This window comes from Lemur catta, chromosome 14 (genome assembly GCF_020740605.2).
Source record: "Lemur catta isolate mLemCat1 chromosome 14, mLemCat1.pri, whole genome shotgun sequence".
Lineage (NCBI taxonomy): Eukaryota > Metazoa > Chordata > Mammalia > Primates > Lemuridae > Lemur > Lemur catta.
The window spans coordinates 582729-610399 of record NC_059141.1 but is presented as its reverse complement, the minus strand read 5'-3'; the positions used below and the strand labels follow the sequence as shown (position 1 = coordinate 610399).

Sequence of the window (27671 nt, the reverse complement as noted above, 5' to 3'; positions counted from 1 at the left end):
TCTTGTACCCGCCTGACAGGAATTTAATTCGAGCTGGCTCCTGAAAATAATTATTGTATTTTAAGAGTAGTAATCATTGGCCGGGACATGATTGAATGTGTCCATGCCTATTGACTTTTTCTATGATTTATAGCTTTGTTTAGTCGATATTCCCATCGAAATTGTATAATTAATTATAAGTGTGGCTGTCAGGGCTGCAGGATGGAGTGGCCTGGCGAGGGTTTGGAGAGATTAAATTTTCCGTGGCTGTCCCAGGGCAGGGCCTGGGAATCTCCGCAGCGCCTGGCGCGGACAGAGATGTTTTCTGTGTGCTTAGCAGCCGCGCCGGCCCTGGCGCATCGATTTTCTGGGCTCTTCCCTTTATCAGCGCGGTGTCGCCGCAGCGCGGTGGACTCTGCCACGGGGACAGCTCCTGACAGATGCACACGACTGGCGCCCTTTGTCATCGTCCGCACCGGCCCTGCCTGTTTGCGCTCCGCAGTAGCAGGGAGTGTGCACGGCGCATGGGAAGTCGGCCCTGCTCGTGGGAAAGCTCAGGGAGACAGAGCATCGCCGCAGCGGAAATGCCGAGTGGCTCCCGGTCAGAAGCCTTCGCGGCGGCAGCAGTGGCTTCAACCCACATCATCCGTGTGGACGTGGCGGGGTGGGCGGCAGCACAGGGCCTGGGAGCTGTGTCTCCACGGCTGCCACGTGGAGTGAGGGTCCCACTGACCCGTCAGAGCCCGCGTGGCCCCAGCACAACTCCATGCCTGTCCCCACCAGGCCTCAAGGTTGCGGTTCTGGCCGTGTCCACGGCTGGCGTGCAGCACGGCCCCGGCACACAGAGACGCTTGATGAGCGTTAAGTGACAGTGTGTTCGCGCCCCCAGCTCAGGCCACTCCGCGCTAGTCCTGGCGGGCGAGGGGCGGCGGGGAGGGCAGGGCGGTGGTGCCCGGAGGGCCTCCCGGGGGAGGGCAGGGGGTACGTGTAGCGCGGCGGAGCGCGTGGGCCTGGGGCGCCAGAAAGGACCGGGGGCAGGTGGTCTGCTGGGCAGTCTCATGGTGCCACCAGCCAGGGGGACACGGACATGTCGCAGTCGGTCGGGACGGGAGGTGACAAGAATCTTCAGTTCTGTCATAATCTTCCGGGACCACCGTCGTGTCTGTGGTCCAGTGTTGACCCAAATGTGATGGGACACCTGGCTGCAGACACACACGTGTGCAACCCCACACATGCACACACGTGCACACAGTTTGTTTTGCTGTCACATTACTGACTGGGCCAAGATCATGAGCCAGACTGTGTGTGAACCCCCTTCACTTCCGTGCTGAGCTCCCACCGCCCACCGGTGCAGCTGTCGTCAGTCTGGGGGTCCCCACGACCAGCTCTGGGGACACCTCCCGGGGGACCCGCACCTGTATGTTGTGTGCATACGTGTGTGCACATGTGCAAAATCTGTGCGTGCCACGTGTGTATAGAGTGTGTGTGGTGCCCTGGGTTTGTGTGTGCCTGGACGTGGGGGATTTCACTGGCACCGTGACCACTCCCCAGTTTCCAGCAGCCCTGCCAGGCCCGGTGACCACTCCCCAGGTTTCAGCAGCCCTGCCAGGCCCGGCGACCAGTCCCCAGGTTTCAGCAGCCCTGCCAGGCCCGGCGACCGCCCCCAGGTTTCAGCAGCCCTGCCAGGCCCGGCGACCAGTCCCCAGGTTTCAGCAGCCCTGCCAGGCCCGGCGACCAGTCCCCAGGTTTCAGCAGCCCTGCCAGGCCCGGCGACCAGTCCCCAGGTTTCAGCAGCCCTGCCAGGCCCGGCGACCGCCCCCAGGTTTCAGCAGCCCTGCCAGGCCCGGCGACCAGTCCCCAGGTTTCAGCAGCCCTGCCAGGCCCGGCGACCAGTCCCCAGGTTTCAGCAGCCCTGCCAGGCCCGGCGACCAGTCCCCAGGTTTCAGCAGCCCTGCCAGGCCCGGCGACCAGTCCCCAGGTTTCAGCAGCCCTGCCAGGCCCGGCGACCAGTCCCCAGGTTTCAGCAGCCCTGCCAGGCCCGGCGACCGCTCCCAGGTTTCAGCAGCCCTGCCAGGCCCGGCGACCGCTCCCAGGTTTCAGCAGCCCTGCCAGGCCCCGGAGCAGCCACCGTCTGCCTGAACGTCTGATCCTGAAGCAGAACCTGTGAACGTCGACACGCGTGCTCGCCCACACGCTCCGGCAGGTGCAGCGCTGTGGCAAGGCTGCCCGGGCACTTGGCACGGTGGGCTCACGCCTGCCGTCACGACCGGCTGTGACCTGTCAGCGTCCCCCTGGCTGGTGACATGTGTGGACATACCCCCTTGTGACCCAGGCCCCAGCGGGTTGAGCCACTCCCTCTGAGCCACCAGGGACCAGCGTCCTCGGGCCTTGAGTGAGGGCACAGGAAGCCCCAGGCCCCTGGGGCCAGCTAGACGCCCACAGGAGACCAGGTGGGAGAGACCCCGGCTCAGAGTCCTGGTGGCGGGGGTGGGGGCTCCGCCAGGTCAGTGTGCAGAGAAGGGTCGGGGTGTCGTCCCCTGAGGCGCTGAGCCTGCGAGACTGCAGAGCTGCTTCTTGCCCTGCGGTTTGCAGCAGGGAACTTCCGCGGGAGCAGGTGGGGCCGGTCGGCAGCTCTGTGGCTCCCGGGGCCACACACGCTCCACGGAGGCTCTCGGGGCCCAACTCGGGGGTGCCCGTCGGCCGCCCACGTTCCTGCTGATGTCGGCACTGGTGACAGGGACCCGTCAGGAGTGTCCCACATGTACAGGCTCTTCCTCCCCTCCCTGCGGGGGTCTTTGGTGTCAGTGTCCCCTGGGCCACAGTGCCTCCCCGCGCCAGCTCACCACGGTGGTGGCTTCACCCACACCCCAGCCCTGCCCGGAGCCCTTTCTCACGTGCCGTCCTGTCTACACTACGCGCCCGTGTGCTCGCCCGGCCTGGGCACACACCTCTCAGCGGCGGCTTGGGGACAAGTGCTCCGAGCTCACAGACCACCCTGGACCCTGGCGGCCACAGGCGGCCACAGGCGGGACGTGCCCTGAGCAACAGCCGCAGCCGGGAGGGAAGCGGCACTTTGTTCCCTGAAGCCGAATAAACCAGATACTGGCCGTGCGTTCCCCTCTGCACGCGCCCTGTCCGCGCCGCCCAGCCGCTGCCTCCAGAAGACCACCCTGAGCGGGGAAGGTGGAGTGGGGTGCCCAGGACGCCTCCTCCAGCCTCTGCAGCCCAGGTGGGCGCCGGGCACTCAAGGCCGCCCAGGCTGGGACCAGGAGCTGCCATGCACCGTCTGTGGCAGCCACCCTTCCTGGCCAGAGTCCCCACGGCGCCATAGGAAGCCCCAGGCCGGGGGGCAGAGCCCTGGCAGGAGGAGCCCAGACGCTGCGTCCCCACAGCTGTGGACGGCTGGGGCCGCTGCAGAAGGTTTGGCAGTGGCTGTTGATGTCACCTGGCAATGGGGACAGGTTCGCTGAGGACTAGGCATGGGAGGGCCCTGAACCAGAGCCCCCCACACAGCAGGGGCTGGGTCTCGAGCGTTTGCAGAGGTGACGTCCTGTCCTCACGCCCCGTCTCCGAGGGGCTGGCCGAGGGGCGGCGTCTGCCCAGAGCACTCACGGTTCCTGTCTTCGCGGCCCGTTGTTCCACACCGTCCTTTGTCTGGGATGTCTTTTTTTTTTTCTGAGACAGGGTCTCGCTCTGCTGCCCGGCTGCAGTGGGTGGCGTCAAGCTGCTGGGCCCCGGCGACCCCCCACCTCAGCCTCCCGCAGTGCCGGGACCGCGCGTGCGCCTGGCGCCCGGGTCTCCCCCAGGCGAGTTTGAGCAGAAGCCGCGGGTCTGGCCCACGGCCTGCGGGCAGCAAGGACTCGCTTAGGGAGGAGGGTCTCTCGGGACCCCACGGGGAGCGTCTTCCTCGTCAGTGCAGAGAGAAGAACCCGTTTCAGAGAAGGAATCTGGCAACGTAGCTGTCACTTCTCATTGCCAGGGGGGGTCCAGAAACGGTTTCTGCATTTGTGTGAGACAAAGTGCTGGCACAACTGGCACAATCAAAGCAAAGCCCCTTGGGTTCCTGGACTGAAAACGTGCTGGAGACCATCACACCCGACACTCCCTCGGGGTCGACCCCCGTGCCCGGCTGTGCCCTGCTGAGGTCCCTGGCGTCTCGGGCAGGGCCCTGGGGGGCCGGGCAGCATCTCAGGTTCCCAAACTTTCACTGGAGTTTCTTCAAGGCTGTGACTTGATGTGAGAAAGAAAGAAAGTTCTAGATTATCTGGAAGCCACACGGCGGGACCAGTGGACGCCACACTGAACGGCCGCGTCCCGTGTTCGCTCAGCAGCGACTCCCTGGCTGCCCTGCTCCGGGTGAACGGAACGGACAGACGCCCCCACTGTGGAGCCCCCCGGCCGCCAGGCAGACGAGCAGGTGGGTGGGCAGCAGGGTGGGGCAGAGGAGAGACCCCTGGACAGTGTCCCCGAGGGAGCTCTGAGCAGGGACGGGGTAAGAGGCAGAGGGGACGCAGCTGAAGAAGGGGCTGATGGACTGGACGGCAGGCCTGAGGGAGGCCCGAGTGCGGCACACACGTGTGCGGGAAGTGAGCGGAGGGTCTGCCGCGGGTGACGGGAGCTCAGCAACCAGGTAGGAGTTCCCGGGAGTCGTATTTGGAGAGTCATTGACTGCGTGTTTTCCAGAACTGTCACAGAATTCTCAGGAAACACAGTGAGTCCTGAGCAGGAGGAATGAAAATAAATTCACTGCAGACACGGAGCAATGGCAGAGCCTCAGACAGAGATGGTTCAAAAGCAGCACGAAGAGGATGTCAGATTGCGCGACGGGAGGGACATGCCCGGGAGATGCCGGAGCAACGCGATCGAAGAGCTGATAGGAAACACGGTGACTTGGAATTCCGTAAGCAGCCAGCTCGTCCGGGAACACCAGCCGGAACGCAGACTCAGCCCGGAGACGGACAGGTCCCCACGGACAGCAGGGCTGGCTGGGCTTCCAGAGCAGGGCGCCACAAAGGAGGAAGGGGGACGTCACATCAGGTCTCTGCACGAGTCACGTGTGACGAGCTGGCTTTGTGGACTTGTGGGTAGGTGCATCCGCAGCGAAGGTAGAGGAACGTCCTCGGGGGTCTTCACCAGCTGAGTCAGATGTGGGGTTCAGGGAAGGCCTGACAGCAGGGTGACCCCCACACCCGCCTGCCTGTGCGTCTGAGGTCGGGACCCTCGTCCTCGAGGTCCGAGGGAGTTGCTGTCGCACTTTGGAAACATGCTGGTTGGTCGCGGCTCCTTCCCCCTCTGGGCAGCTCCCTGCGGATTCTCCGGCACGGGACTTCCGGAAGGGCCTGGTTCCCGAGCTCGTGCTGCCAGCAGCCGCGGAGCCAAGCACCCCTTGCTGTCGCGGTGGTCAGAGCTGGGTCAGCCCCCAGTAAGCCACCTGCCCAGTGCACAGCCCCCACCTGTGGGCACGAGGGCCTGGCGCTGCCCACGGCGCTGCCCGGGCATCCCAGTGCCTGAGAGGCCAGCAGGGCCCACGCTGGCATTCGGAGGACTGTTTGTCTCTGACGTGGGTGATCTAGATGCAATGCGTGTTTGTAGGCCTGTGTGTGAGTGTAAGTGTTCCTGCCGGTACACGGATACAGATACACGCGTAAGTGCAAGATTGGTCTAGAACCCACGTGCACGCTTTGCCCTTGAGGGGCCTTCCCTGTCCGGGCGTCCACTCCATCCCCACCCGCAGGGAGCTGCCCGAGGCCATTCCGGAAGCTTTTGGCCCTGGAGCAGGTCACTCCTCGAGGTAGCGCTGGGGCCTCCCCTGGTGCAGGGGCAGCAGGGCCACCTGGTGTCACAGAGAATGGCAGGCGGGCCTGGCAGGAGTGTGTTCACACGCAGCACCGTGGGGCCTGGCTGTCTGTGGCTCGGCCAGAGTCTGGGCTTTGCCGGTGTGCGGTGACACCAGGCTGCTGTGTCCAAAGTGGCCCCGTCCCTCCTCTCCTATCACGTGGTCGCCGTGCCAGTGCGGTAAGCGCGACAACTTCTGTCAGAGATTCCGGCTGTTTCTGGCGACCTGAGCCCTGACCCGGCCCCAGACCACAGGTGCCAGCCGGGGGGTGGGGGGGGCCGCGGTGCAGGTGGCTCAGGCAGCAGCCCGGCGCGGTAATTACTGTGTACACGAGGCTGATAATTGCACGTCTCGGGAATGATGGATGAGGAGGCAGGAATGCGCCAGGGCACGGTGCGGTTTGGAGGCGGCGCCGTGCCCTGCGCAGCTGCGGGTGGGTGACGGATGGGTGCGTCCGGGAGGGGCACCGTGGCCTCTCACACTGGGGGCCACACCCTCCTCTCTGGAGAGTCCTGAGGGGCCTCCTCCCCCCGGGGGAACGAGCGTTTCATGCCCGAACTGCCGCCAGAATCTCACCTGTGTGCCCAGGTGGGGCAGTTCCCTGACCTCCTCGCACAGGGTGATGCTCACGCTGCCAGCTGTGTCCCTCCTGCTGTGGCATCAAGCCCAGCTCCAGGGAGGAGCCGCCAAGGGTGCCGCAGAGGGACGGCGTCTGCCCTCCCCGTGTGTGCCATGGGGCCCGCGGCCGCCAGTGCTGCTCTGGGCGCCCGGCAGGGAGGCCCCGCGCGGGAGGCTCCGGGGGAGGAGCTGGTCGGTGACGGCAGTGCGGGGCCCGCTGCCCAGGCACAGGTGCGGACACGGAGTCCGGTGGCCCCTACAGCTTTCTGGTGGCACGTGGCGGCGGCTGTGGGTGGCAGGCGCCGCTCCGAGCACCTGAGCCGGGCGTGTCTCCCGGCAGTTACAGGCGTCGCCGCTGCACACAGACCAGTGCGTCCTGCTGAGGAAAAACAGTGACTTTGTTTTCTTGCTCTTTTCTTTAGCTCTTGGAATTTGACAAAGAGTTGTCTGTGTTTAAGGACAGGCTGTATGAACTGGACATCTCGTTCCCTCCCAGGTAAGGACACTCTGCCTGCCGGGTGAGCCAGGTAACGTCTCGCCTTCCTCCCTCTGGTGTGTCTGTGGCTCTGTGTGTGCACCCGTGTGTCTGACCTTGTGTGTGCATATGTGCATGTGTGTCTGTGCACGTGTGCACATGTGTGCCTGCGGGTGTCTGCGGGTGTGCAGAGGCGTGTGCACATGTGTGTGCCTGTGTTCATGGTGTGTCTCTGCGTGTGCGTGCGCCCCCGTGCTTGTGTGCAGACTGCACCTCCTTCTACCCTCTCCAGAACCTGAGGAAAGTACCGGTTGGGAGTAATAAGTAATTCTGTTATCTTCTTTTTTTAAAAATAGATTTTTTTTCCAATATGCAAAATAAGGCCATGTCAGATTTGCATGCTGGGGGCCCAGGGGTGGCTCTTGTCTTGGATCTTTCTGGAATGTTGGGACCTGCCATAAGGCCGTGTCTTGAGGGAGGGTTTGGTTCCGTTTGTCTTCCTCGGCCACGCCCTAAGCCAAGTTCATGCTGATGTTTCTGGAATCCTGAAACCTGCAACAGTAATGCCGGGTTCCCTCCGCCCAGCCAGCCGGGGCCTCCAAGGAGCGGCGTAGAGACAGGGAAAGGATTTCACCGCAAGTGGCCACGACGGCGCGGCCAGGCCTGAGCCTGCAGGCCTCAGCCCGCCGCGCGGTGCCAGGAGTCGGAGGAGGTGCCCTCGCCCGCCGGGCCTCTCAGACTTGCCGTCCGTCTGGAAGCAGCGTGTGGGGGCTGCTTCTTGCCCACGTGTCCTGCGTTACGCCCAGCAGTGAGCGCGCCACAGCCCCCGCCCGGAATGCGGAGTTGTGCACTGCAGTGCCTGAGAAGCGGGCGGCCTTCCAGCTTCTCTGTGGGGTCAGTGGAGATGCCTGTACCACGCTGCCGTGGTCAGGTGTGTGTGGCTGGGAGAGGCCCTTCTCTGGACACGAACTTTCTGCAGCTCGGCGGTGGTGGGCCGCAGGCCTGCACCCCCTCTGGCGTCAGGGTGCGGGGCTCTGGCTGGCGGGTCCCAGTGCTCAGGGCAGAGTGTCAGACCAGGCCAGCAGCAGCAGTCTCAGGGCCCACGCAGCCCTGGGGCGTCTGGTTGAGTGAGGTGATCGAGGACAGTGTCCCTGAAAGGGGACGGTATCCTGCGCCACCCACATGGGCCCAGCCGGACGGTTTTCTCTGGCGGGAGGCAGACAGCGGGGACAAGCATGGGGCACATCACGCCAGGCCTCGGGCCGCGTCTGCCTCCCTCCAGGATGGGCCTGGGAGCTGCTCCGCAAGCCCCCGCAGGGCAGGAACAATGCCCTGATGTGAGGCCCTGAGCTGGGCAGCCAGCCGCACCCGCCGTGTGGTTTTTAGCGCGAGGTCTGTGGTGCCACGTCAGGGCGGCGGTGGTCGCCCCCCACTCACACCGCAGCGCTGCCGCGAGGTGCAGCACTCTTGTCATCAAACCGTGGGGCTCCCGCCAGCGAGCTGCGTCAGCCGTCCTTGGCGGCCTCCATCTTCTCGGGCCCTCACTCCACCGGGCCTGCGGAGTCCGTGAGACAGCACCGGCAGGTTCCGTGCTCGGTGCCGGGACCCTGAGCTCCCCCTCAGAGCCGGCTCTGGAGCCACCGCGCCCCCTGCCTGGCCACGGCCTTGACAATGAAGGACAGTCCGGCCTCCAGCGACCCAGAGATTCACTGTGCCCGGGCAGCCCAGGGCATCACTGTGGGCAGCTCACGTCCCCGCCAGCTGCTGGCTTCGCCGTCACCCTTGGGCAGGAGCACCCGCGCCACCCCCAGCCCGGCGGTGTCCACACAAGACGCGCGTTGCCGCTGAGCACACGGGGGCTCCGGGCACTTCCTGTCCTGTCGGTTCCGTCACAGGCATTTCCCTTTAGTTTGGAAACAGCACTGGAGTTCTCCCAGGTGGAGGTGCAGATGTCACAGAGCGCTGGCTGCCAAGGCTTGGGGTCCAGCGCAATGCAGAGACCATCGCACCTGCCAGCCCAGCACGCGGGCACCTGCGGCCTGAGCCCCGCCCCCCGGCATGCACCTCCTCCCTTTGGTTCTACCGTATTTTAAACACCATGTTTGTAACCAGCGAATAGCGTTCCCAGCCCCCGATGGGCTGCCGTGCGGGGTTTGGAAACCGTTGCAAAGCGTGGGAGTGGTGTGAACAGGCGCGTGACCGGGAAGGAGCAGGGCGGGGTCGGAACTGGTGGTTCTGTGGCTTGGTACCTGCCCAGGTGTGTTCTCTGACTGCCGTAAAGCAGGTGATCCCACATGCCCGCCCTTGTGTGCGTGCAGGTTGTGTGTGTGCATGGGCGTGAGCCTGTGTGCATGGGTGTGCATGTGCGTGTGCGTGGGTGTGTGCACAGAGGGTTTGTGCATAGGTGCACTCAGTGCATGTGTGTGCAGTACATGGGTTTACATGTGTGTATGCAGTGTGTCCACACATCCATGGATGTGTGTCAGGCCGTGTGTGTGTGTGCACGTGAGTGTATGCATGTATGCTTGTGTGGTTGTGTTGCATGTGCACGAGTGTGAGTACGCATGTATGTGTGTGTGGTTGTGTCACGTGCACGTGAGTGTATGTATGTGTGTGTGGTTGTGTCACATGTGCACGTGAGTGTGAGTATGCATGTATGTGTGCATGGTTGTGTTGCATGTGTGCACATGTGCATGTACACTACTGCATGGGGTGTGTACTTGTGGGACTGTGTGCATGGGGCGTGTGCGTTGAGTGTGAGCGCTGCATGGACGTGTCTACGAGTACGCAGTGTGCACCACACAGGTGTGTGGATGCATGTGTGTACAAGGTGGGTGTGTGCACCTGTGTTCTTGAGTGAGAGCATTGTGAATTGCGTGGGTGTGTGCATGGATGCATGTGCAGGGTTTGTGCGTGTGGGGTGTGCATTCCATGTGTGTGCACACATATGAATAGGTGTGTACACAGGTGTGTGTGTGAGCACATGTGTACGGAGGTGGGTGTTTGTGTGTGCTCTTTGCACAGGTGCCGGCACGGAGCAGCCGGGCACTGTTGGAAGCAGCTGGAGGCTTCAGCCTGCAGACCCAGTCTGCCCCTCCCTCGGCGCAGGGCAGGGAGCCCACGAGGACATTGCCTGAGGGAGGCTGGTGACACAGGCTTTGCTGCAGCCCGTGGTGGGGCCATGGGCTGGGCCTTGAAGCAACAGAGCATTTTGGTGTCCAGAGGTTTTCAGATGAGTCCGGGGCAGGGGAGCCTTCCGGAAGGTGGTGGTGGCTGGGGTCTCCGAGACAGGCCTGCTGGCATCATCCTGTGGGAAGGCAGGTGCCGCTCCATCGCCCCCTCGGGCCTGAGGTTTGACTGCTGGACACCTAGGGACCTGTTGTCCCCAGCGGCAAGACACCCAGGGCGGTGTGAGTCTGCGGGGCCGCCGCCCGGCTTCAGGGCACAGCGGAGTCCAGCTCCCTTCAGCAGATGTGCGTCAGAGCGTGGCCCGAGAACTCTGGGGTCGCCATGCTCATTTGGAGGTCACAGAGCCCCTGCCTCAGTTCTGCTCCTGCAGGCGAGACCCACAGGCCGTCCTTGGGGCTCCTGGCCCCCGGCGGAGTGGACGGGGCCGCCCAGGGCACGGCTGTTTGCTGGCACTGGTGCAGACGAGTCAGTGAGAGACATGGGCCGCCTCGGGGACATGGCCCTGCGCCAGGCGGGGCAGGATGGCACACGCAGGCTGCTCTGTGGGAGCAGTCCTGCCCCAGGTGGCTCCTCAGCGTGCGTGGAGGACCCGTCACTGACCACAGAGTGTCCCCAGCTGGCGCCCTCGGCCCACACACTTGAGCTCTGTGTGGTGTAAGTGACTTGTGCCTTGAGCTGTCTGCATCCTGGGCAGCTGCTCTGTGCTTCAGAGGTCGCCCATTCTCCACTGAAGTTCTCATTACGCGATGTAGCTCCTGGTGCCTGTGCTCCCCACACTCTGGGCCCTCCTGGTACTTTCCGGAAGGCCGTGAAGACTCCAAGACTGTCGGAGTGTCCTTGCCGCAGCCAGGTGCAGAGGGCCTGCATGTCTTTCCGGCAGTGTCCTGGGCAGGCCGGGCCCTGAGCTCCCTTCTCCGGCTGCAGATCCCGGTTTGCAGCCCGGTCTGTGCTTCCACTCCCGTCAGTGAAGTCAGCGCACGGCTGGCGGCCGGCGTGTCCTGCAGCTGCTCCCCAGTCCCTGCCCTGACGTCCCGGCGCAGGGCGCTCCCCACTCAGGTGGCCCCGGGCGCCTGGGAGCAGCGCGCGCGTTAGCTCTGACACGAAGAAATCGCAGCGTGAAGAGATCACAGCGTGAAGAGACGGCCGTGCAGCTCCCTTTTCTACCCAAGTGACAGGGCAGCGTCTTCCCAGGGCATGAAGCGTCACTGAACCCCGCGCAGCCAAGGGTCAGTGGGGGCGGTGCCTGCTCCGGGCCGCCGAGCCTTCACGCCTGGCCCCTCCCCGGGACGGCCCCTCCGAAGCCAGAGAATCCTGCAAGTCACACGCAGCGGAGACCTGGACCTGCCTGCCCGGCACCAGCAATGGAGTCTGTGACCCACCCGCTCTCTCTCTGTTTGTGTGAACTCTCCATATGTAAAAGGTGGCAGCTGTCACGTGTGTTGCATGTGGTCTCACGTTCCATAACAGCAGAGTGCTGTGGACATCCTTAAGTCAGGAAGTGGCTTAACCGTTCTGCTATGAGGGGAAGAAGCCGTGTCCCCTGCCAGGACGCCGTCACTGTCACTCTAGGGGTGAGTCCTTGGGAGCCGCGGCCCCGTGGGCAGGACCACTTTTCACGCCCCGTGGCTCGAGGAGCCCAGGCCTGTTGGTCCTGTGGGTTGTATCTGTTGGTAATTGCCACAGATTTTAAAATACTAATTGATTTTAAAATGCCAGTAACAAACCCACTATGTGGTAACATAAATAACATTTTTATGAAAAAAATAACTTTTCCAAACAAAAAATAATGAGCGAGGAGAGAGGCGGTGGCCCCCACTGTCTGTAAATCGTGTTAGCGTCAGTCTGGCGGGGCGGCTGGGCTCATCCCCCTGGTATGGGAGCAGGGCCGCCTCACGCGGGCGGCGGTGCATTGGGCGTTCCCACAGCCTTCCGCGGTGTGGGTGTGGCCCTCCCTGTGCACCTTCGGGATCGGACTCCGCGGGACCCACTTGCGGTGCGGGGTCTGAGACCATGGCTGCCAGCCCTTTGCACGAGGGGCCGGTGTTTGGCCGACGTGCACGCCGTGGTGGCAGCGTGCGTGGGTCACGGGCCGTGCGGGTGTCCCTGCGTCAGCCCCGTCGGGCAGAGGCACGCGGCCAGGCTTGTGCCTCCCGCCCTACTCTGCTTCGGGGCCAGGCAGCACCACCCAGCCAGACCCTGCGGATCTCAGAGCTGAACCCGTCAGCGGGGTGGGCGGCCTGGCCACGCGCTGCCGACATCCTTCGAGGAAGGGACGCGGCGGCCACACAGGAGGGCGATTGTTCGTGTTATCGCTGCTGCCTTTAATTATGGCGACGGCGCCCGGGCTGGACAGGGCAGACACAGGGCCCCTTGTGCAAGTCCGCACCCTGGCGGGTTTGCTTTCAGATAAGGCTGTGTGTGTGGCGCTCCCGTGTGAATCACCGGCCTGGGCCCTGCTGCCGGCAGCGCCGTGTCTCGCCTCGCACCTGGGGGGAGGGGGAGCGGCTGTGGCACACTCCCTTCTCTCGGGGTGTCCGGGCCTCCAGCCGGGGAGGCGGGGCCTGCCGTCCACCCTGACCTGGATGTTTCTGCCGTGTCACCTGTGAACACTCCCGGCCTCCCTCCTGGGTGCAGGGGGCGGTTTGAGGAGGTCGCCGCACTGGGCATCCCGTCCTCCTCTCTGCGGCTCACCAGAGCCCGTCTGGCCGCCAGACCCTGTCCCTGTGGACGGGGCGGTCACAGCTCCTGCCGTGTTCCACCGAGCGTGGGGAGTGAGAACCTATTTGTGCACAGACTTGCTCAGCTCACCCTTGTGTGCTGTGCACACGCAGAGCTCAGCATTTGCGCTGACCTTCGGCCCCGGCACACCCCCATAGGGACCCTGTGGGCATCACAGGGCAGCCTCAGGTGTGACCCGCAGGCCTGTGGTGGTCACAGCCACGTGGGGTAATTGGGCCTCAAATGGCCGTTTCCAAAAGCAGGTGGATCCAGCCTGTCCTTCCAAACTGGCGTCTCTGACTGCTGCCGCGGACGCCACTCTCGTGCGCTGGCAGCGTCTCGCTGGGCAGCGTGCCAGGCCCCGAGGGGAGGCAGCGCGGGGCCGGGACTGACTCCAAGCACCTTCCTCTAAGTAGGAACCACGTGGATTTTGTTTGTAACCACGTCTGAGTCTTTAATCAAGTCAAGTAACATTTGAGGCCGGGGTCTGGAGTCTGTGGAGGGTCAGTCCCTCTGCAGACGCGCTGGGGGGACGGCACGTTCTCTCACCCGGTCCTGTGTGGCCGGTCGAGGCGCAGGGACAGGGTGGGGCCTCGGGGGCTTCCGGGCAGGGCCAGGCCTGGGGAGGGGCCGGCCCCGCAGAGGACAGGAGGCCCCAGAATCCACACCCACAGGAACCGATGACAGGATCTGCCTGAAAAATCAATAGCATTCTTTTCCAGCTAAAGCCAACAGGAAAATTTAACAGAGACTAAGATATTATTCACGACAAATGCTATGTGATACTTCAGGATTGATCCAAAGGTACACACACATTAGACTTCCGCAAGGAAACTCTTCAGACTGTGTTGAAGGCCGTAAGAGGCAGCAGGTCCAGCCTGGGCAAGATCGCAAGACTCTGTCGCTACAAAAAAAGGCAGCTGGGCGTGGCTGCTGCGCCCGTGGCCCAGCCGCTGAGGAGCTGGGGCGGGAGGACCACGGGAGCCCGGGGGCTGGGGGCTGCAGTGAGCTGTGATTGCACCACTGCTCTCTCCCCGCGTGACGGAGCGAGACCCTGTCTCTGTGAGTGGATGGAGGGATGAGCAGATACGCCCACTCAGGAGCGCGAGGCTGGACGCAGCTAAGGGCTCTCAGTTAGTTTAGGTTGAATTCATTTATCATCGTTTCAGTTTAATCCCAAACAAAATGCCCCTTAGGGTCTGCAGCCTTAAACAGGACACTGGGCAGGCCAGGGCCCCTGGGAGCAGAGCCCGACAAGTGTCCCAGAGCCAGGTGCTGTGGTCCCCTGCTGCGAGGGACACGGTGAGGCCAGAGGGAGCGGGCCGGGCAGCGTCCTCAGCACGGGTGTGTGAGGTGCCTCAGCGAGGTGGGTCAGCAGGCCCGACCTTCAGGCTGCCGGCACCCGCGTGCCCTCCCTCACGGGGGTGGGGGGCCTGGGGCGGTGAGTCCGGACGGTCAGCACACCCAGGGCTGCGGCCTGAGCACTGGACGCTCTTCCCGGGATAAGAGCAAGGTGGGGAGGCAGGCGGAGGTGGGGACCCCGCGGGAGGTCGGCCCAGTTTGGGGAGGCGTCGGGTGCCGCCGCACACCGAGGTCACCTGTGTGTGGAGGCACTTCCAGCGGTGGCCGGGGCAGAGGGGGACCCGGCGGAGCCAGCACGTCACCAGGACGAGGCAGAGGACATCTGAGGCCGGTTTTTCCCGCTGTGGGTTCTCATCGTACTTTAGACCACGTTCAAAAACAAAAGCTACAAGAAGCAAAGAAGCAAAGCTTAATAGACAATTTCATTCAGTAGAGGCGTGGTTTACTGGGACATACTGTGCTAGAAGCAAAATGTAGCTTCACATAAAAATAAGTTTGATATAAAACCTTAAATTGTGACTTTGGCTTTGTATTGTAGAAACTTGTGCATGAACGTTCCCTCCGTGGGCAGCTCTGGCCGTTCCAAGGCCCCCTGGGGGACAGTCCGCAGGGCCCCCCGTGGAGCTCTCGGGCGGCAGCAGCAGCCGGGCCGCTGACCCTCTGCCCCTGTGTCCCCAGCTACCCGTACAGCGAGGACTCCAGCCGGGCCGCGCAGTACATGAACACTCGGTGCCCTGCCTGGTGCGACCGCATCCTCATGTCCCCATCCGCCAAGGAGCTGGTGCTGAGGGTGAGTGTGCGCCGGGGCAGCCACGGGGAAGGGTGGGGTCAGGCCGCCCACCTGGGGGCCCCCAGGGCCAGCCCTGGCCTTGTCCTGCCACGAGCTGACCCAGGCGCCCCCCCTCCTGGGGCTGCAGCCTGGACGGGCCCCCCCAGCCAGCGTCCCGGCCAAGCAGACAGGCCTCGCGCCTCTAGGGCCTCATCCATCACGACATGCCCCGTCGGCCTCCGTTCTGCCTCCCCAGCCCCAAACGCCAGAGGTGGCTCGGGCTGCGGGCGGCTGGCTGCCTGGGCGCCTCGGTGACGAATGTTCAGCAAGGTGTGTGACGCTCTGCCGGCACCCGCGGTAATTTGTTTATCTGTCCAAAGATTATGCAGTTGAAAATTCACAATTTTATGCTGCCTTTGTAAATCACCGCGCTGCGTTTGATGAATGTTTCCCCGCTTCCGCGGGGGCGGCGGCGCCCCCCTGAGAGACGGGAGGTGCTCGTGCGTGCAGCGGGCAGGCTGCGTTTCCTGCTTCCTGGCAGGCGGCCGTGCTGGAAAGCAAATCTGACCTCAAGCTTCCCCCCACATCAAAGATAATTCAGTTTTAACTTCATAGTCTCGAATGCTCCCGCTGTGATAGAAAATCCCAGCCCGTCGGAACTGACTGGTCTCCAGCAGCAAACCCTGCGTCCTGCCCCAGTGAGGGCGGCTGCCGGCAGGGCTGCTTAACACACAGAGCCGCTGGACGCGGCCTGTGGAGCCCTGGGTCCTCCTCTGGCAGAGCTCTGGGCTTGCAGGACCTGCATCAGTAGGAAGGTGGGAAGTGGCTGGGCTGCTTCCTCAGGGCGGCTGGGAAGGAAGGTAGAGTCGGGCCAACTGCAGAGCACGCAGGGAGGCCCCAGCCTCCCCCTCCCGGGGCCAGGAGCACCAGCCAGGGAGGGGAGAGCCTTCGGTGGTGCGGGGTCCCCGCACCTCCCACCCTGGCCTAGAAGCAGGACCTGTCTCGGCTGGAGTAGCCAGGACCACCAGAACCTTCCGTCCACAGGCTGGCCGCGCTCTCTCAGGGCCAGCAGAGCCCCAAGGGGCAGGGGCCGGGCAGGCCATGGGGTTGGTGCCAGGGACTGCCCCTCCCGCCTCTCTGGTCCCCAGGAAGCCCCCAGGTTCCCACCGGCCACCTCCCGGACGGGACCCCGGTGCCCCCAGCAGCCCACACCACCACCTCTGTTTCCTCTTCCCAGTCGGAGAGCGAGGAGAAGGTTGTCACCTACGACCACATCGGGCCCAACGTCTGCATGGGAGACCACAAGGTGACGTAAGCCATGCCGCAGCCCAGGGCGGACCAGAGGCCTCTGCATCTGACCCTCCACAGGGGCCACATTGGTCTGTTTGTGTTTAATTCTAATAACATACCAAAGAACAGGTAGGTAGGTAGAAACAAGGCAGCAAAGACTATTCACAATAGAATAAAATACATCATTTTACTATTTGAAAAACCAATAGTTTATCTACAGCTGATTATCTCTGAAGGCTGTTTTTCGTGGGTTCACCTGAGGGCTTTGAAGGCCGTCAGCCACGCCGACCGTCCGCGGTGCGGGGGGCAGGGGGGGCGGGCGCAGAGTCGCAGATGAGGGCCGGGCCCTTGCGCAGATTGGGGGGGGATGGCTTGGGAACGGCAGCCCCTGGTCTCACTGAGGGGCTGTGCCAGGTGACAGGTCACGTCCCGTTTTCAGCCAAATTAAATGAATTCACTTCCTCCACCTTCGAGGCCTCTGAACGCGACCACCGAGCACATCCCGGGTGACAACGTCCCCACCGCAGGGAGGGGAGGACGGGGCTCTTTCCCGCCCGCTGTGCTCGGGGCTTGTTTAGCTGCGTTCAGATCAGTCTCACAGTGGCGTCTGGTGGTGACGTCCTCACAAACGCAAGGGCTGTCTCTGGCTCGTCACACGGACGGTCCCGCCGTCCTGCTCGGCCTCTGCCGCCCGTCAGCGCCTCTGGCCGCAGGTCGAGGCTGCCCTCGTGGGACGCGGGGTGCGGGGTCCCCTGTGCTGAGCTCGCCTCTCTCCCCCACGCAGCCCGTGTTCCTGGCCTTCCGCATCGCGCCCGGGGCAGGTAAACCTCACGCACATGTGCGCAAGTGTTGTGTCGTGCAGTGACGTGGTAAATATGACTCCTTCCCTCCACTCCTTGCCGCAGCTTTTCCTGGTGTTTTGTGCCTTTGACAAATGACCGGTTTCGTGACAGGGAAGAGGTGCCAGCGCCACGAGAGGATCCTCCGCGAGACCTCCCTGTAGCAGCGAACGGAAACGCGGACTCAACAGCTGCATCGAAACCGCCTGAGCGCCACCTGCTAGAAGGCCGGCCCCACACTTCGCTTCAGCCTCCGGACCATTCCGGAAAAGCCTCACATACCTCACTGTCTTGTCTGTTCATGTGACATAAGTAGAAACATTGGGTTTTTAAAATAAGTCACAGTCCTGTTGCCAAAACTCTAATAGACAGCAAAGAGAATCTGCATCTTAGACTTCGCAGTTGTCAGCTTGTGTGATTGCCGGCCGAGGGGCTTCTCCGCAGGGAGACCCCGTGAGGCCGGCGCCCCTGCCCGGCGCGGGTGTGCCCGGGGTGGGGGGCAGGGACAGCGCTCCCTCCGGAAGGCCGAGCGGCCGGGCAGAGTGGGCAGGGGCACCCGTCCCCCCGACGCCTCCCCTGGCATTTTCTCTGCCACGTCACATGGTTTTGAATCACACTGCGGCTGCTTTCCATTTTTATAAATATAAATATATATAAATATATACTTTTTAAAAATAATTTATAAATCTTACCAAAACTTATGCTAAATATACTTTCCAGTATGAATGCACAAGAGTGTCATATCAGCAGGTAGAAGTGGTGTCTAGGAGTTTGGCTGCGTCTGTCCACACAGACCGCCAGCGTGCCTGGCAGCGCCACCCTGGGTAAAAGCCAACCCTACAGCACGTCTACACTAGCAGTTTGTTACTCCTATGCCTTTTTCTGTGTAACATTAAGAACTGAATGTGAAGTTTATAGCTAGCCTGGGTGTACCTTTTAAGAATTTTGTAAACCGTTTGTCTTTTGTTACCGTTTCATGGTGCCAAGTATTCTACATTTAAACAATAATATCATGGGAGAAATAGAAATAGCCTAGTCTGCTTCCAATACAAACTGCTTTTAACATGGGCTGTATATAAAAATATTAAAGAGAAACAAAACTGTACATTTCCTTGGTTGCTCTGCTACAAACAACCTAAGTAATAACCTTGTTGCAAATATTTTTCTCCTAGCACTAAGTACAGCATTAACAGGTGATTAGAGATTCTGTTGAGAAACACAAACGTATGTTTATTGGTTTTACTTTAGAACACTACAGAGTTTCTGGACTGGGTGAAGGCGTTAGATCCATGTTTGTTTTATAGAAATCACTACCATTGCGGGTGACGTGTCCGCTGGCGGCCGGGCGGACGGCCAGTCGGGCTGTGCGGTGCCGCGGCCCCAGCAGGCGGGTGGGCTGGTGGCGGCTGGTCATTCGGAGGGCCTTGGAAGTGACCGCTCGGGTTCCTAAGCAATAAAACCGACCGTGGTGAAAACACGCTGCCTCTGCTCTCCTTCCTTCGGCCCCTCGCGTCCCCTCCGCCGTGAAATGCTGAGTCACGGAGGGTCCTCCCCCACCTGCCCTTTGACCCGCCATCAGCCTCCTGCTGGCACCAAACCGCAGCCCTCGGTGGGAGCAGAGAAGGAATCTTTGGGCTTTTCACAGCAGGAGGGTCACGCCCAGCAGCTCCCAGTGGGGCGCGCGGCTGCGCTGCTGTCCTCGCTGGCAGACGGGTCCCCCTGCTCTTACCTTGAGCTGGCGGAGGCTTCACTCACAGAAGTGACACTCCTCCCCTTTTAAATATTACTTCTTTTTAAAGAAAACTGGCCAGCAATTCAAGGGGTTTTCCTTAAATTAATCAATGGTACAGCCATGTGACAAAAAAAAGCAAACAAATTTAAGCCTTTCACATTTCCATGTAACATTTTCAAAAGTGCTTTCCAAGAGAAATCTTAAAATTGCAGTATTCTAATTATTTACATCCAGTTTTTGAAACTAAAATTCAACAGTTACGCCCATGAAGATGCAGCCACTGGGCTTCGCCTCTGCAGAACGTCGCGCTGGGAGTGGGGGGTTCTCGGTGACCGACCGCTCTGGGGCGCAGGGACTCACCTGGCGGGGCGGCCGCGGGGCCGGCGCTCAATCCCGGGTGGCCGTGAGTGCGATGCCCGAGGTTCCTGCCCGGCCTTGGGCGTCCTCCGGGAAGCCGCGCTGCGCCCCGCGGCGAGCGCTCGGGCTCTCGGGGCGCTGCCCGTGGAGACCTGCGCGCAGTCCCTCTCGGCAGAACGATTTTGGGTTTCTCCCCGCAGTCCCAGTTTGAACTTAGTGCTTTCTGCCAGTGAAAACTGCATGGAAACGGCCGCTGACGGCCCCGTGCCTAAGCGTCTCAAACCTGATTTCACCCGAAGTGGTTTACTACGCACCTCGGGGGCGGCCACTAAGGCACAATAACCCCGCGGAAGCGCCTGGGCCGAGCGGGCGCCAGGCTCGGGCAGAAAAGGGACGGTCCGCGGGGCGGGGGCGACACGCCGTTTGCCCGCCCTCTGGGCCCCCGCGTGTGTCTGAACCGGCCCGGCCTCGGCGCCCGCCCGCGCCCGGCTCCGCACCGGGGATCGCGGGACGCGGGCAGAGACGCCGCCGGCCCGACCTGCGCTGGACCCGGCGGGACCCCCTGCCGCCCTCTCGCGGGGGCCGCGCCGCCAGGGGTGCGGGGCTCCGGCTCCACACGGAAGAAACACGCGGCGCAGCCTCGGGAGCCACCGCTCCGACGGGGGCGTGTTAAATAATTTATTGATCATACAAAGTGATTCCGCCAGGGACGCGCGGCCGGAACCGGCGCCCGGAGCCCACCGAGGGACGCCGCCGGGGTCCGAGCGCGCCGGGCCCAAGCCGGCCGCGTATAACTTATTCTGCAAAAATATATAGACGCGCCGCGGCCGGCCGTCCTCGGCGCCGCCCTGGCTGCTCTGTCCCGGCCGCGCCCCGGCTGCTCTGTCCCGGCCGCGGCTCACAGGGCGTCCCCCGCGCCGCCGCCGCACGGGCTGACCAGCGCCAAGTTCGAGGGTTTGTGCTTCCTGAGCAGCCGCGTGATCTTCTCGTCGTCCGAGTTGGGGTCCAGGGGCCGGTTGTACTCGTCGTCGTCCTCCGCGTCTGAGCCGCCCACCTTCAGCTTCTCGGCGTCCGAGTCCTGCTTCTTCTTGGCCGACGCCATCTCCGCCGCGTGCCGCTTGCGCCACTTGGTCCGGCGGTTCTGGAACCACACCTGGGGGCGGAGGGGACTGTCAGGCGGCGCCCCGGGCTCCTCTGCCGTCCGCGCGGGGCCCCGGCTGCGGAGGGAGCGGCGCCGGGGGGCGGCCGTTCGCAGGACGCGGGCGCCCGGGCTCTGCTTCCCGCAGCGGAACCCGCGCGAGGACGCCGCGCCCCGCGGCTCTCACCTTGACCTGGCTCTCGGTCATGCCCAGGGAGTAGGCGAGGCGCGCGCGCTCGGGGCCCGCCAGGTACTTGGTCTGCTCGAAAGTCTTCTCCAGCGCGAAGATCTGCTGGCCCGAGAAGGTCGGCCGCGAGTGCTTCTTCTTGCCGTCCTTGTCCAGCCCCGCGCCGGCTTGCGCTGCAAAGGAGGGCGGGTGAGTGCGGCCGCGACCCCGCGCCACCCCGCACCCGCGCGGGCCACTTACCCGGGCCGGCCAGGCGCGGGTCCCTCCAGGGCGAGCCCTGCACCACGCCGGGCCAGAAGATGGGCGCGCGCCCGGGCAGCTCGGCCAGCGGCTTGGGGTAGCCGCGCGCCACGGCGGCCGCGGGCCCGAAGTAGACGCCGGCGGACGAGGCGAGCCCGTTGAGGCGGGGCAGGCCGCCCAGGAGGCCGCCGCCCGCCGCGCCCACGGGCCGCCCCAGGATGTCGCTGATGCCGTGCGGGGTGCCGAGCGGCAGTTGCGCGCCCAGGCCGCCCAGCGCGGGCGCCTTGAAGCCGGCGGGGCCCTGCAGCGCGTAGGGGAACAGCGACGTCTTCATCTCGGCCATGCTGTGCAGGGCGGCCAGCGGCGCACTGCCCAGCACGAACGCGCCCGGCCGGTTAGCGTCCATGGGCGCCACCGCCGCCGGCCCGGGCGCCCATCCGGGCCCCGCCGCCTGCGCCCGCCGGCCGGGAAGTGCGCGCGCGGCCCGGCGTCGATGCAGGGGCGCGGGGCGCGGGGCGCGGGCGCCGACGGCCGGGCGGGCGGCTGCGGCGCGGGCTGGGCGGCGGCCGGGAGGCGGGGGCGGCGGCTCCGGGCGGTCGGAGCGGCGCGCGCGGGGCGGGCGCGCAGATAACCGGGGGGCCCCTGCGCGGCGCGCGCGCTGATTGGCTGCCGGCGCCGCGGCCCGGCCATTGGCCAGCGCCCCCGCCCGCGCGCGCCCCCGCCGCCGCGCACTCCATGAAGGGCCCATTAGCGCGGCAGGTGCCCCCCGGGCTGTAAATTTGCCCCCTGATTTATCTCCCCGGGGACGAAATAAATCCCCCGGATGGGAGTTTAGTTAGGCAAAGGTTTTAATGGGAAATCAGGAAAAAATACGAGAACATATTTTATCTCCAGAAAGAATGCAGATTCGAAAGTGCAGCCGGCGCGCTCAGTGCGCCCCGTTCCGGGACGAGCCCCGCGCGGGCGGAGCCGACACTCGGCCGCGCCGTCGGGGACCAGGGCCCGGCCCCGCCCCGCGACTCCTCGGCCTCGGGTCCGGGGCTGGTGTCGCACGCACGCACGTTTGCGGGACGCTCTCCTGGTGGGTCGGGCCGCGGCCGGCGGAGGCAGCCCAGCTTTTGGAGTTCACGGGCAGAAAGGCCAGGCCTGGTTCGCAGGAATCAGCTCGTTGTTTCACCAGCAAACGGTCACCTCGGTGGCCGGGAGGCTGCGGGGAGTGGGGCGGCGAGGCCTGTCCCGGGCACACGCGCGGCCTCAGTCTTGTGCGCGCTGCCGGCGGTTCCCTCCCCGCCTGGGCCTCCCCGTCGGGGGTTCCGTGGGGGTTCGGAGTCTCCAGTGAGGAGTTGCTCGGGAGGTAACCTGAGCCCGCGCTGCGACCGGGGCCCACGACTCGCCCACGGACCGTCTGGAGAATCGCAGAACCGGGACCGTCAGCCTCAGAGCCCCGAAGCCTGGGGCGCGTGGGGCGCCACGTTCAGGGACTTGACTCGGGCGCGCGGCTGCAGCCCTCGGGCAGAAGCGGAGCCTTTAGCCCCGCGTGTGGGGCCTGCTCCAGACAAAGAGCCCCAACCCCTAGACGTGCCGGGAGGGTTCAGAGGAGAGTGGGCTCTGAGCACCGGCGAAGGGCGGGCGCTGAGCCAGCGCTGGGCTTTGTCGCCTCGTCCTCGTGGGTGGTGTCGCATATTGATTTAGTAGTAAGAATCGGCTATTGCTATTATCCGCGGCCCGTGGGGAGCCGTGACCCGAATATGTGCAGAGGGGCAAACGTTTTGTGGCTGGGGCTGTGCGTGCAACGTCGCCTCTCTCGGGCCTGGTCACATCCTTGGCAACGACTTTCAGGTTTTGCCCTGGCCGCCAGGGCTTTGGTGCTACGGAAGAAGACGACCCCCGCGGCTCGGCGTAGGGGTCTAGCGTCCCCCCCCACCTCCCCCTCCTCGGTCCATTTTCGTTTAGCGCAGATAGCCATGGGGCTTGGCGCCGCGGGGCCCTCCCCCAGGTCGCGGCTTGGAAAGCCACTTGTGGCCAGGGCTGGGAGGGCGTTCTGTGGTCGCCCTGCCTCGCGTGTGCGCGCACGGGGCTGCCCCGGCGGCGCGGCACGTGGATCCCCGCGAAAGGCGCGGCGGCCCGGCGTGCGTGGGGCTCTGTCATCTCGCTTCTCCGGACGGGTCCGCACCCGTGGGACGAATTGCGCGCGGCTGCCCGGCCGGCGACCAGCCGGAGCGGAGCCCGCCCGGGCACCGGCACCGGAGAGCCCTGAAGACCTCTGCGCTGCTGATCCCACCGGTGCGCCTGGCCGAGACCGGCGCCTGGCTTCGCCCGCGCCCCGCTTCCTCGGCGGAGACACGGAGTGTGCGCTCCAAGGGCCCGGCCACGGGGAGGACCCTCCCTGGTAGGGTTTGGGCCCCCGTGGGCTCCCCAAGGCGACGGCGCCAGGGGCCGCGGCTTGGGCTCTGGGCTCTGAGGCGGGCGCGGGAGCCGCGGGCGCGGGGCATCTCCTCGCCTCGGGGCTCCCCACTCCGCGCGACCCCGCAGGCCTTGGGCGGCGGCGGCCGGTCAGTCCTCTGGGGAGGGCCGTGAGGGGCGCGGGTCGCCCGAATACAGACAGGAGAGACGCACTCGGGCCGGACGGCACGTGCGCGCTGTGCTCCCGCGCGGTCCCCAAACCGGATGCGGAGGCGGGAGGAGTGCGTGGCTCGGGGCGCAGCGCTTGGGCTGCTCTCGCGCCCCTGCGGGGGCTTCGTTAGCACTGATTTGTGGCTGAGGCACAGAGACCCTGAGGCGCTGCCCTGCGCCCCAGAGGCTGCGTCCGTCTCCGCTGCCGGGCTGCGGGCAGAGCACGTGGGGTCCCGAGCGGGGCTGCGCCTCCCTGGCGTCAGAGTACGCAGCTCGCCGGGGGCCAGGGCGCGGCACGGCAAGCCAGGGTGAGTTGAAGGTGCCAGGGGTGCGCGGTAAGGGCGAGCCCTTTTCCACAATCTCCTAGCCAAGTGCGCTCTCAGCTGCCCTGTCCTGCGGGTGCGCCGGGGTTCCCGAGCCCGCGCCCCAGAACCTCTCCCGTCCTCCTGGATGCCTCGGCGTGTGGTCCCCCTCCCCACCGCTGCCAGCCGGGGCGTGACGGCTTAACTTGTTCTCTTTGCTGTGCGCAAAGAGGGGCCTCCGGCGCCCCTGCTCCCGTCCCCAGGCGCCGCCCTCTCGGTAAGATCCAGGAAAACGCCCCCGTCCGGGGAAGGCCGGAGAGGCCCCGCGGAGAGGGGAGCGCCCGGGGCGCTCACTGCCGCGGGGTTTCCGCAGTGGAGAGGGCCGCGAATGCCACCTCCTGGTCTGGAAGAAAACGCCCTGCAAAGGCCACGGGCACATTCAGCGCGCACTTAGCTCGTCGTTGGAAAACGCGGAGAGCGTTATTTGGCAGAGACTAGTCAGCATTTATTGTATTCACTCCGCATTTATTTGCTGGGCCCCTGCTACGTGCCAGGCTGGCCTGCGGGAGCCACGTGAGCGCAGCGAGCTCCTGCCCCTGGGTGCCGCCGGGTCGCCCTGTCGCGGGCGGGCGGATCGCAAACGCTCGCTTGCGGGCCGGCCTCGGCGGAAGGGACAGGATGATTGATGGGCCGTGGGGGTGGGGGCGGGGCAGGCGGTCCCGGAAGGAGGGCTGCCCTGGACCCGCGGGCGTCCACGCCGTGTGTGGGGGGGGGGGCGGGGGAGGGGCGGGCCGGGTCACGGGGACTTGCACCCGGGAAGGGAGCGTGGATGGCCACCATCGGCTGCGCAGGAGACCACAGCAGTTCACAAGGGCCGTATCGGTGGCGAGTTGTCGCGGGGCGAGGCCACGCCCACTGCGGGCTGGGGGCTCCGGGGCAGCCCTCCACGAGGGGCCCTGGCCTTGCCCCCTACGCACGTGTGAGCGAGTTCCCAGCCTCCCCCAGCCCGCAAGGCCACGCACGAGGCGGTCCGGACTCGCGGGGGGCGGGGCCTCCCAGGGGCAGGGCGGCGCCTCCCGGAAGGACCCCGGGGGTAGCCCAGGCTGAACCCGTGGCTGCCCGACGCGGGGCCCAGGGATGGAAACAGAGAGCCGGGGTGACCGGCCGGAGCTGGAGGGGCCCCCAGAGCCGGGGCCCAGACCCGGGTGGGGGCACCGTCTGCCGGGCTGGTTCTGGGCAGCGGATGCCGGAGCGCAGGGACATCTCGCGGCAGGCCCGGGGCGCACAGGAGCCCGGGCCCCTTCTCAGCCTCTCGCCGCCACCTGCTTTACTGCCAGGGTCCACTCTCGTCCCCGTTGTGCCACCCACGCACGCCAGGCCCTCCGTGGCCCCTGGCCGACTCTTCCTGGTCTTTGCTGCTCGCTTCCTGCTCCGTTGGGGGTCTCAGCTTGGGGGGGTCACCCGTCCAGCGCGTGGGCAACGGGACCAGGCACAGGTGCCTCCGGGCTGCGCGAATGCCGTGGGATGAATGAATGAATGAATGAATGAACGCGCCCCAGCCCCGCGCTCCAGAGAGTTCCATGGCCCCTGTGCGGGTGGGGAGGGGACGCTGTGTGCCCAGCCCCCTCCTGGCACTCGGAACCCCAGGGCGGGGGTGTGGGTGGGACCATGAGGGACAGTGAGGAAGACGCGGGGACAGCTGCCGTTGCTGTTTCCTCACACTGGGACCCCCGTCCGTGTCAGAGCCTGGGCAGCTCCGGGGGCCCCAATCTTGGTGAAGTGTCCGCTGCGCCCCCAGCCTGGGGCACGGAGGTGTCTTCACTCAGCCTCTCCCTCACCTGCCAACAACTGGTCCTCGTGTTGCGAGGACAAGGCCTTGGGGAGAGGGAGGCCCGGGGCCCGGGTGCAACCGGTACAGGGAGGGAGGCTTCGATGGAGGGCGGGGGTGACCGAGCACCCCCCACTGCCCAGGACGATTGCTGCTCTGTGCACCCGCGTGTGGGAGAGGCCAAAGGTGGGCGAGGATGGCGGCACGGGGCCGGCGGGAGTGGGCAGGGGCACCGAGGCAGCCTTTGCAGGAGGGGGGGAACCCAGGTGTCAGGGGAGGGACAGCCCGGAGCTCCCTGTGACCCCTCTGGGCCGGCCCTGCCAGCCTCTGCAAACCCTCTGGCTTTGCTGGGCCTGAAGCTCCTCTCACGGCCGGGACTGGCCAGCTGCGTCCTACCTTGCAGGGCCCCCGCCCCTCTGGCTCCTTTGATTTCTTTACAAGTAGTTTGTTTAGGTCTAGAGGGCAACACAGGTTCTCGCCTGCCAACACTTTGTTGTGCTGGCTCCATGTTCTCCTCAGGAGGGAGAGGCCGTGAGCCACCTGCAGGCCTGTGGCACCCAGGGACGCCACATGGTGACCTGCCCATGCTGAGGGTGCTGTCCCTCGCCCAGGGTCTCGTCCTGCAGCATCAGCACCGAGTCCCAGGGGGGTGGGAGGAGGAGCAGCTGCCCCCGCAGCAGGAGGGGAGCTTGGGCCTCGGTCCCCCGGGCTCACCTGTGTCCTGGTGGGCACAACAGAAGCAGCCTCCACACCCCGCAGACGGCACAGCTCCCCAGGGTGGGGGTTCAGAGGTCCCCACGTGCCACCGCGTAGAGTGGCCCTGCCCTGCCAGGAGTCAGATGGAGACCACGGTGACCTCGGGTCCACAGTGCCATGAAGAGACAAGGTGCCTCCCCCCGGGAGGGCCACTGGGCTCCTGGGGTGCTGGGTGGGGACCGACAGGGTCTGCTGGGCGGCCGAGGTCGGCGTCAGCGCAGCAGGACCCAGGGCGCTGTGGGAGGGTCCGCTGGTCCGCAGGCCCCAGAGGACAGCAGAACCCTGGCAGGCTGTGGCCACGCCGGCAGCAGGCCCGGCGCACGGCCTCCGTGCCTGGGCACCACCAGGGAAGAGCCGGTCCCTGCCCTGTCCTGTTCTGTGTGGGAGACCCCTTCACATACGGGCCAAGGCCAGGTCCTGGGGGGCCCAAGGGAGCCGGGGTTGCAGGTGGCCTCAGCAGGAGGGCGTGTAAGGTGGCGCCTGTGCTCAGTCTCAGCCCTACTCTGGTCTCCGAGCACCATGGTCTATGCAGCGTCTACACTGTATGGGCTGCATCCCAGTGTCGGGGACACGTGTCCATGGGCTGCCACGAGGAGCCTGAGAACTCCCGCCCTGCCAGTGGACGTCCTGTTGTCGCCACCTGCTTGTCAGGTGAGGCTCCTAAAAGGGTGCGCCTCCCCCCTGCGCCTCACACCACGGTTGGGCCTGGGCCCCAAACACTCGCGGGGCTGCCCGTCTGCCGGGCGCAGCTCAGGCTTCTGCTACCCGACCTGTTGTTGGCGCCCACCCGTGGGTCCCCAGCCTCCAGGCATGGGTGCGTCTGGTCTCCTCTCTGCCCACTCACTCTCCTCCCTGTCCCCGCAGGGCCCTTCCTCGGGACCACCCTGGGCCAGCCGCCCTTCCTGGTCAGGCCCCTGCACCCGCGCCGTCACCCTGCACCCTCTGCCCAGCCCTCTCCCTCCCCGCGCGGACGTCCCACGACCACGGGCAGGAGTTTTCCTTCCCAGCGTCCTCAGGGTTCCCTGGGCTGGGACAGGCACCGGCCCCCTGGGCGCCAGGCTTCCAGGAGCTGGGCTGAGTCAACGCGGATGACTGACCGTTCCCAGACACAGTTTGACACTCCAGGACGGAGCGTCCTCCTGGCGGTTTGACGTGGGCCAGGTCCAGACGGAAGGTGGCAGCAGACGTGAGCCCCGCCCACCTCCCAGGCCAGCTGCTGTCCCCGGGCCTCTCCCAGCGATGCCATCTGTCTGTCTCAGCTGGAGACCTGGGGCCTCCCGGTCCCTGCAGCCGCACCCGCGCAGGCTGGGCTGGGTGAGGGCACCTCTGCGACTCCAGCCCCCCGCGCTGCTCCGCCTGGCCGTCCTGTGGGCGTCTCAGCCCTGCTGGACTCCCGTGCCAGGAGGGACAGGGCCACCGTTACCCAGACCCCCAGAGGGGACG

General features: G+C 65.1%; 2 protein-coding genes across 4 annotated transcripts in view; one reads left to right on the top strand and one right to left on the bottom strand.

The window, feature by feature from the left end:
* INPP5A (inositol polyphosphate-5-phosphatase A) overlaps positions 1–18552 on the top strand; it is a 163171-nt gene extending 144619 nt beyond the window's left edge. For 2 of the 3 annotated variants that reach the window (XM_045569270.1, XM_045569269.1), the window contains exons 12-16: positions 6856–6929; positions 14856–14967; positions 16184–16252; positions 17021–17105; positions 17190–18552. In XM_045569270.1, the coding sequence (XP_045425226.1) occupies positions 6856–6929; positions 14856–14967; positions 16184–16252; positions 17021–17101 (336 nt within the window). In that variant the 3' untranslated portion in view covers positions 17102–17105; positions 17190–18552. Of the gene's footprint in view, positions 1–6855; positions 6930–14855; positions 14968–16183; positions 16253–17020; positions 17106–17141 lie in introns of all 3 variants that reach the window. The other variant, XM_045569271.1, reaches the window with a different exon arrangement.
* Positions 18553–20055: 1503 nt separating this feature from the next.
* NKX6-2 (NK6 homeobox 2) lies at positions 20056–21207 on the bottom strand. The gene is made up of 3 exons (XM_045569267.1): positions 20730–21207; positions 20490–20662; positions 20056–20317 (listed from the first exon to the last, which is right to left on the bottom strand). The coding sequence occupies exons 1-3, from the start codon at positions 21133–21135 to the stop codon at positions 20063–20065; spliced, it is 834 nt and encodes a 277-aa protein (XP_045425223.1). The 5' UTR covers positions 21136–21207; the 3' UTR covers positions 20056–20062.
* Positions 21208–27671: the final 6464 nt, after the last annotated feature.

What these genes read in the sequence shown, in the direction of transcription:
- NKX6-2 (XM_045569267.1), bottom strand. Translation starts at nt 21,135, where the DNA reads ATGGACGCTAACCGGCCGGGCGCGTTCGTGCTGGGCAGTGCGCCGCTG. An exon ending in CCCGCGCCTGGCCGGCCCGG is followed by an intron (nt 20,663 to 20,729) that starts GTAAGTGGCCCG and finishes CCTCCTTTGCAG; the next exon opens with CGCAAGCCGGCGCGGGGCTG. An exon ending in TGACCGAGAGCCAGGTCAAG is followed by an intron (nt 20,318 to 20,489) that starts GTGAGAGCCGCG and finishes CTCCGCCCCCAG; the next exon opens with GTGTGGTTCCAGAACCGCCG.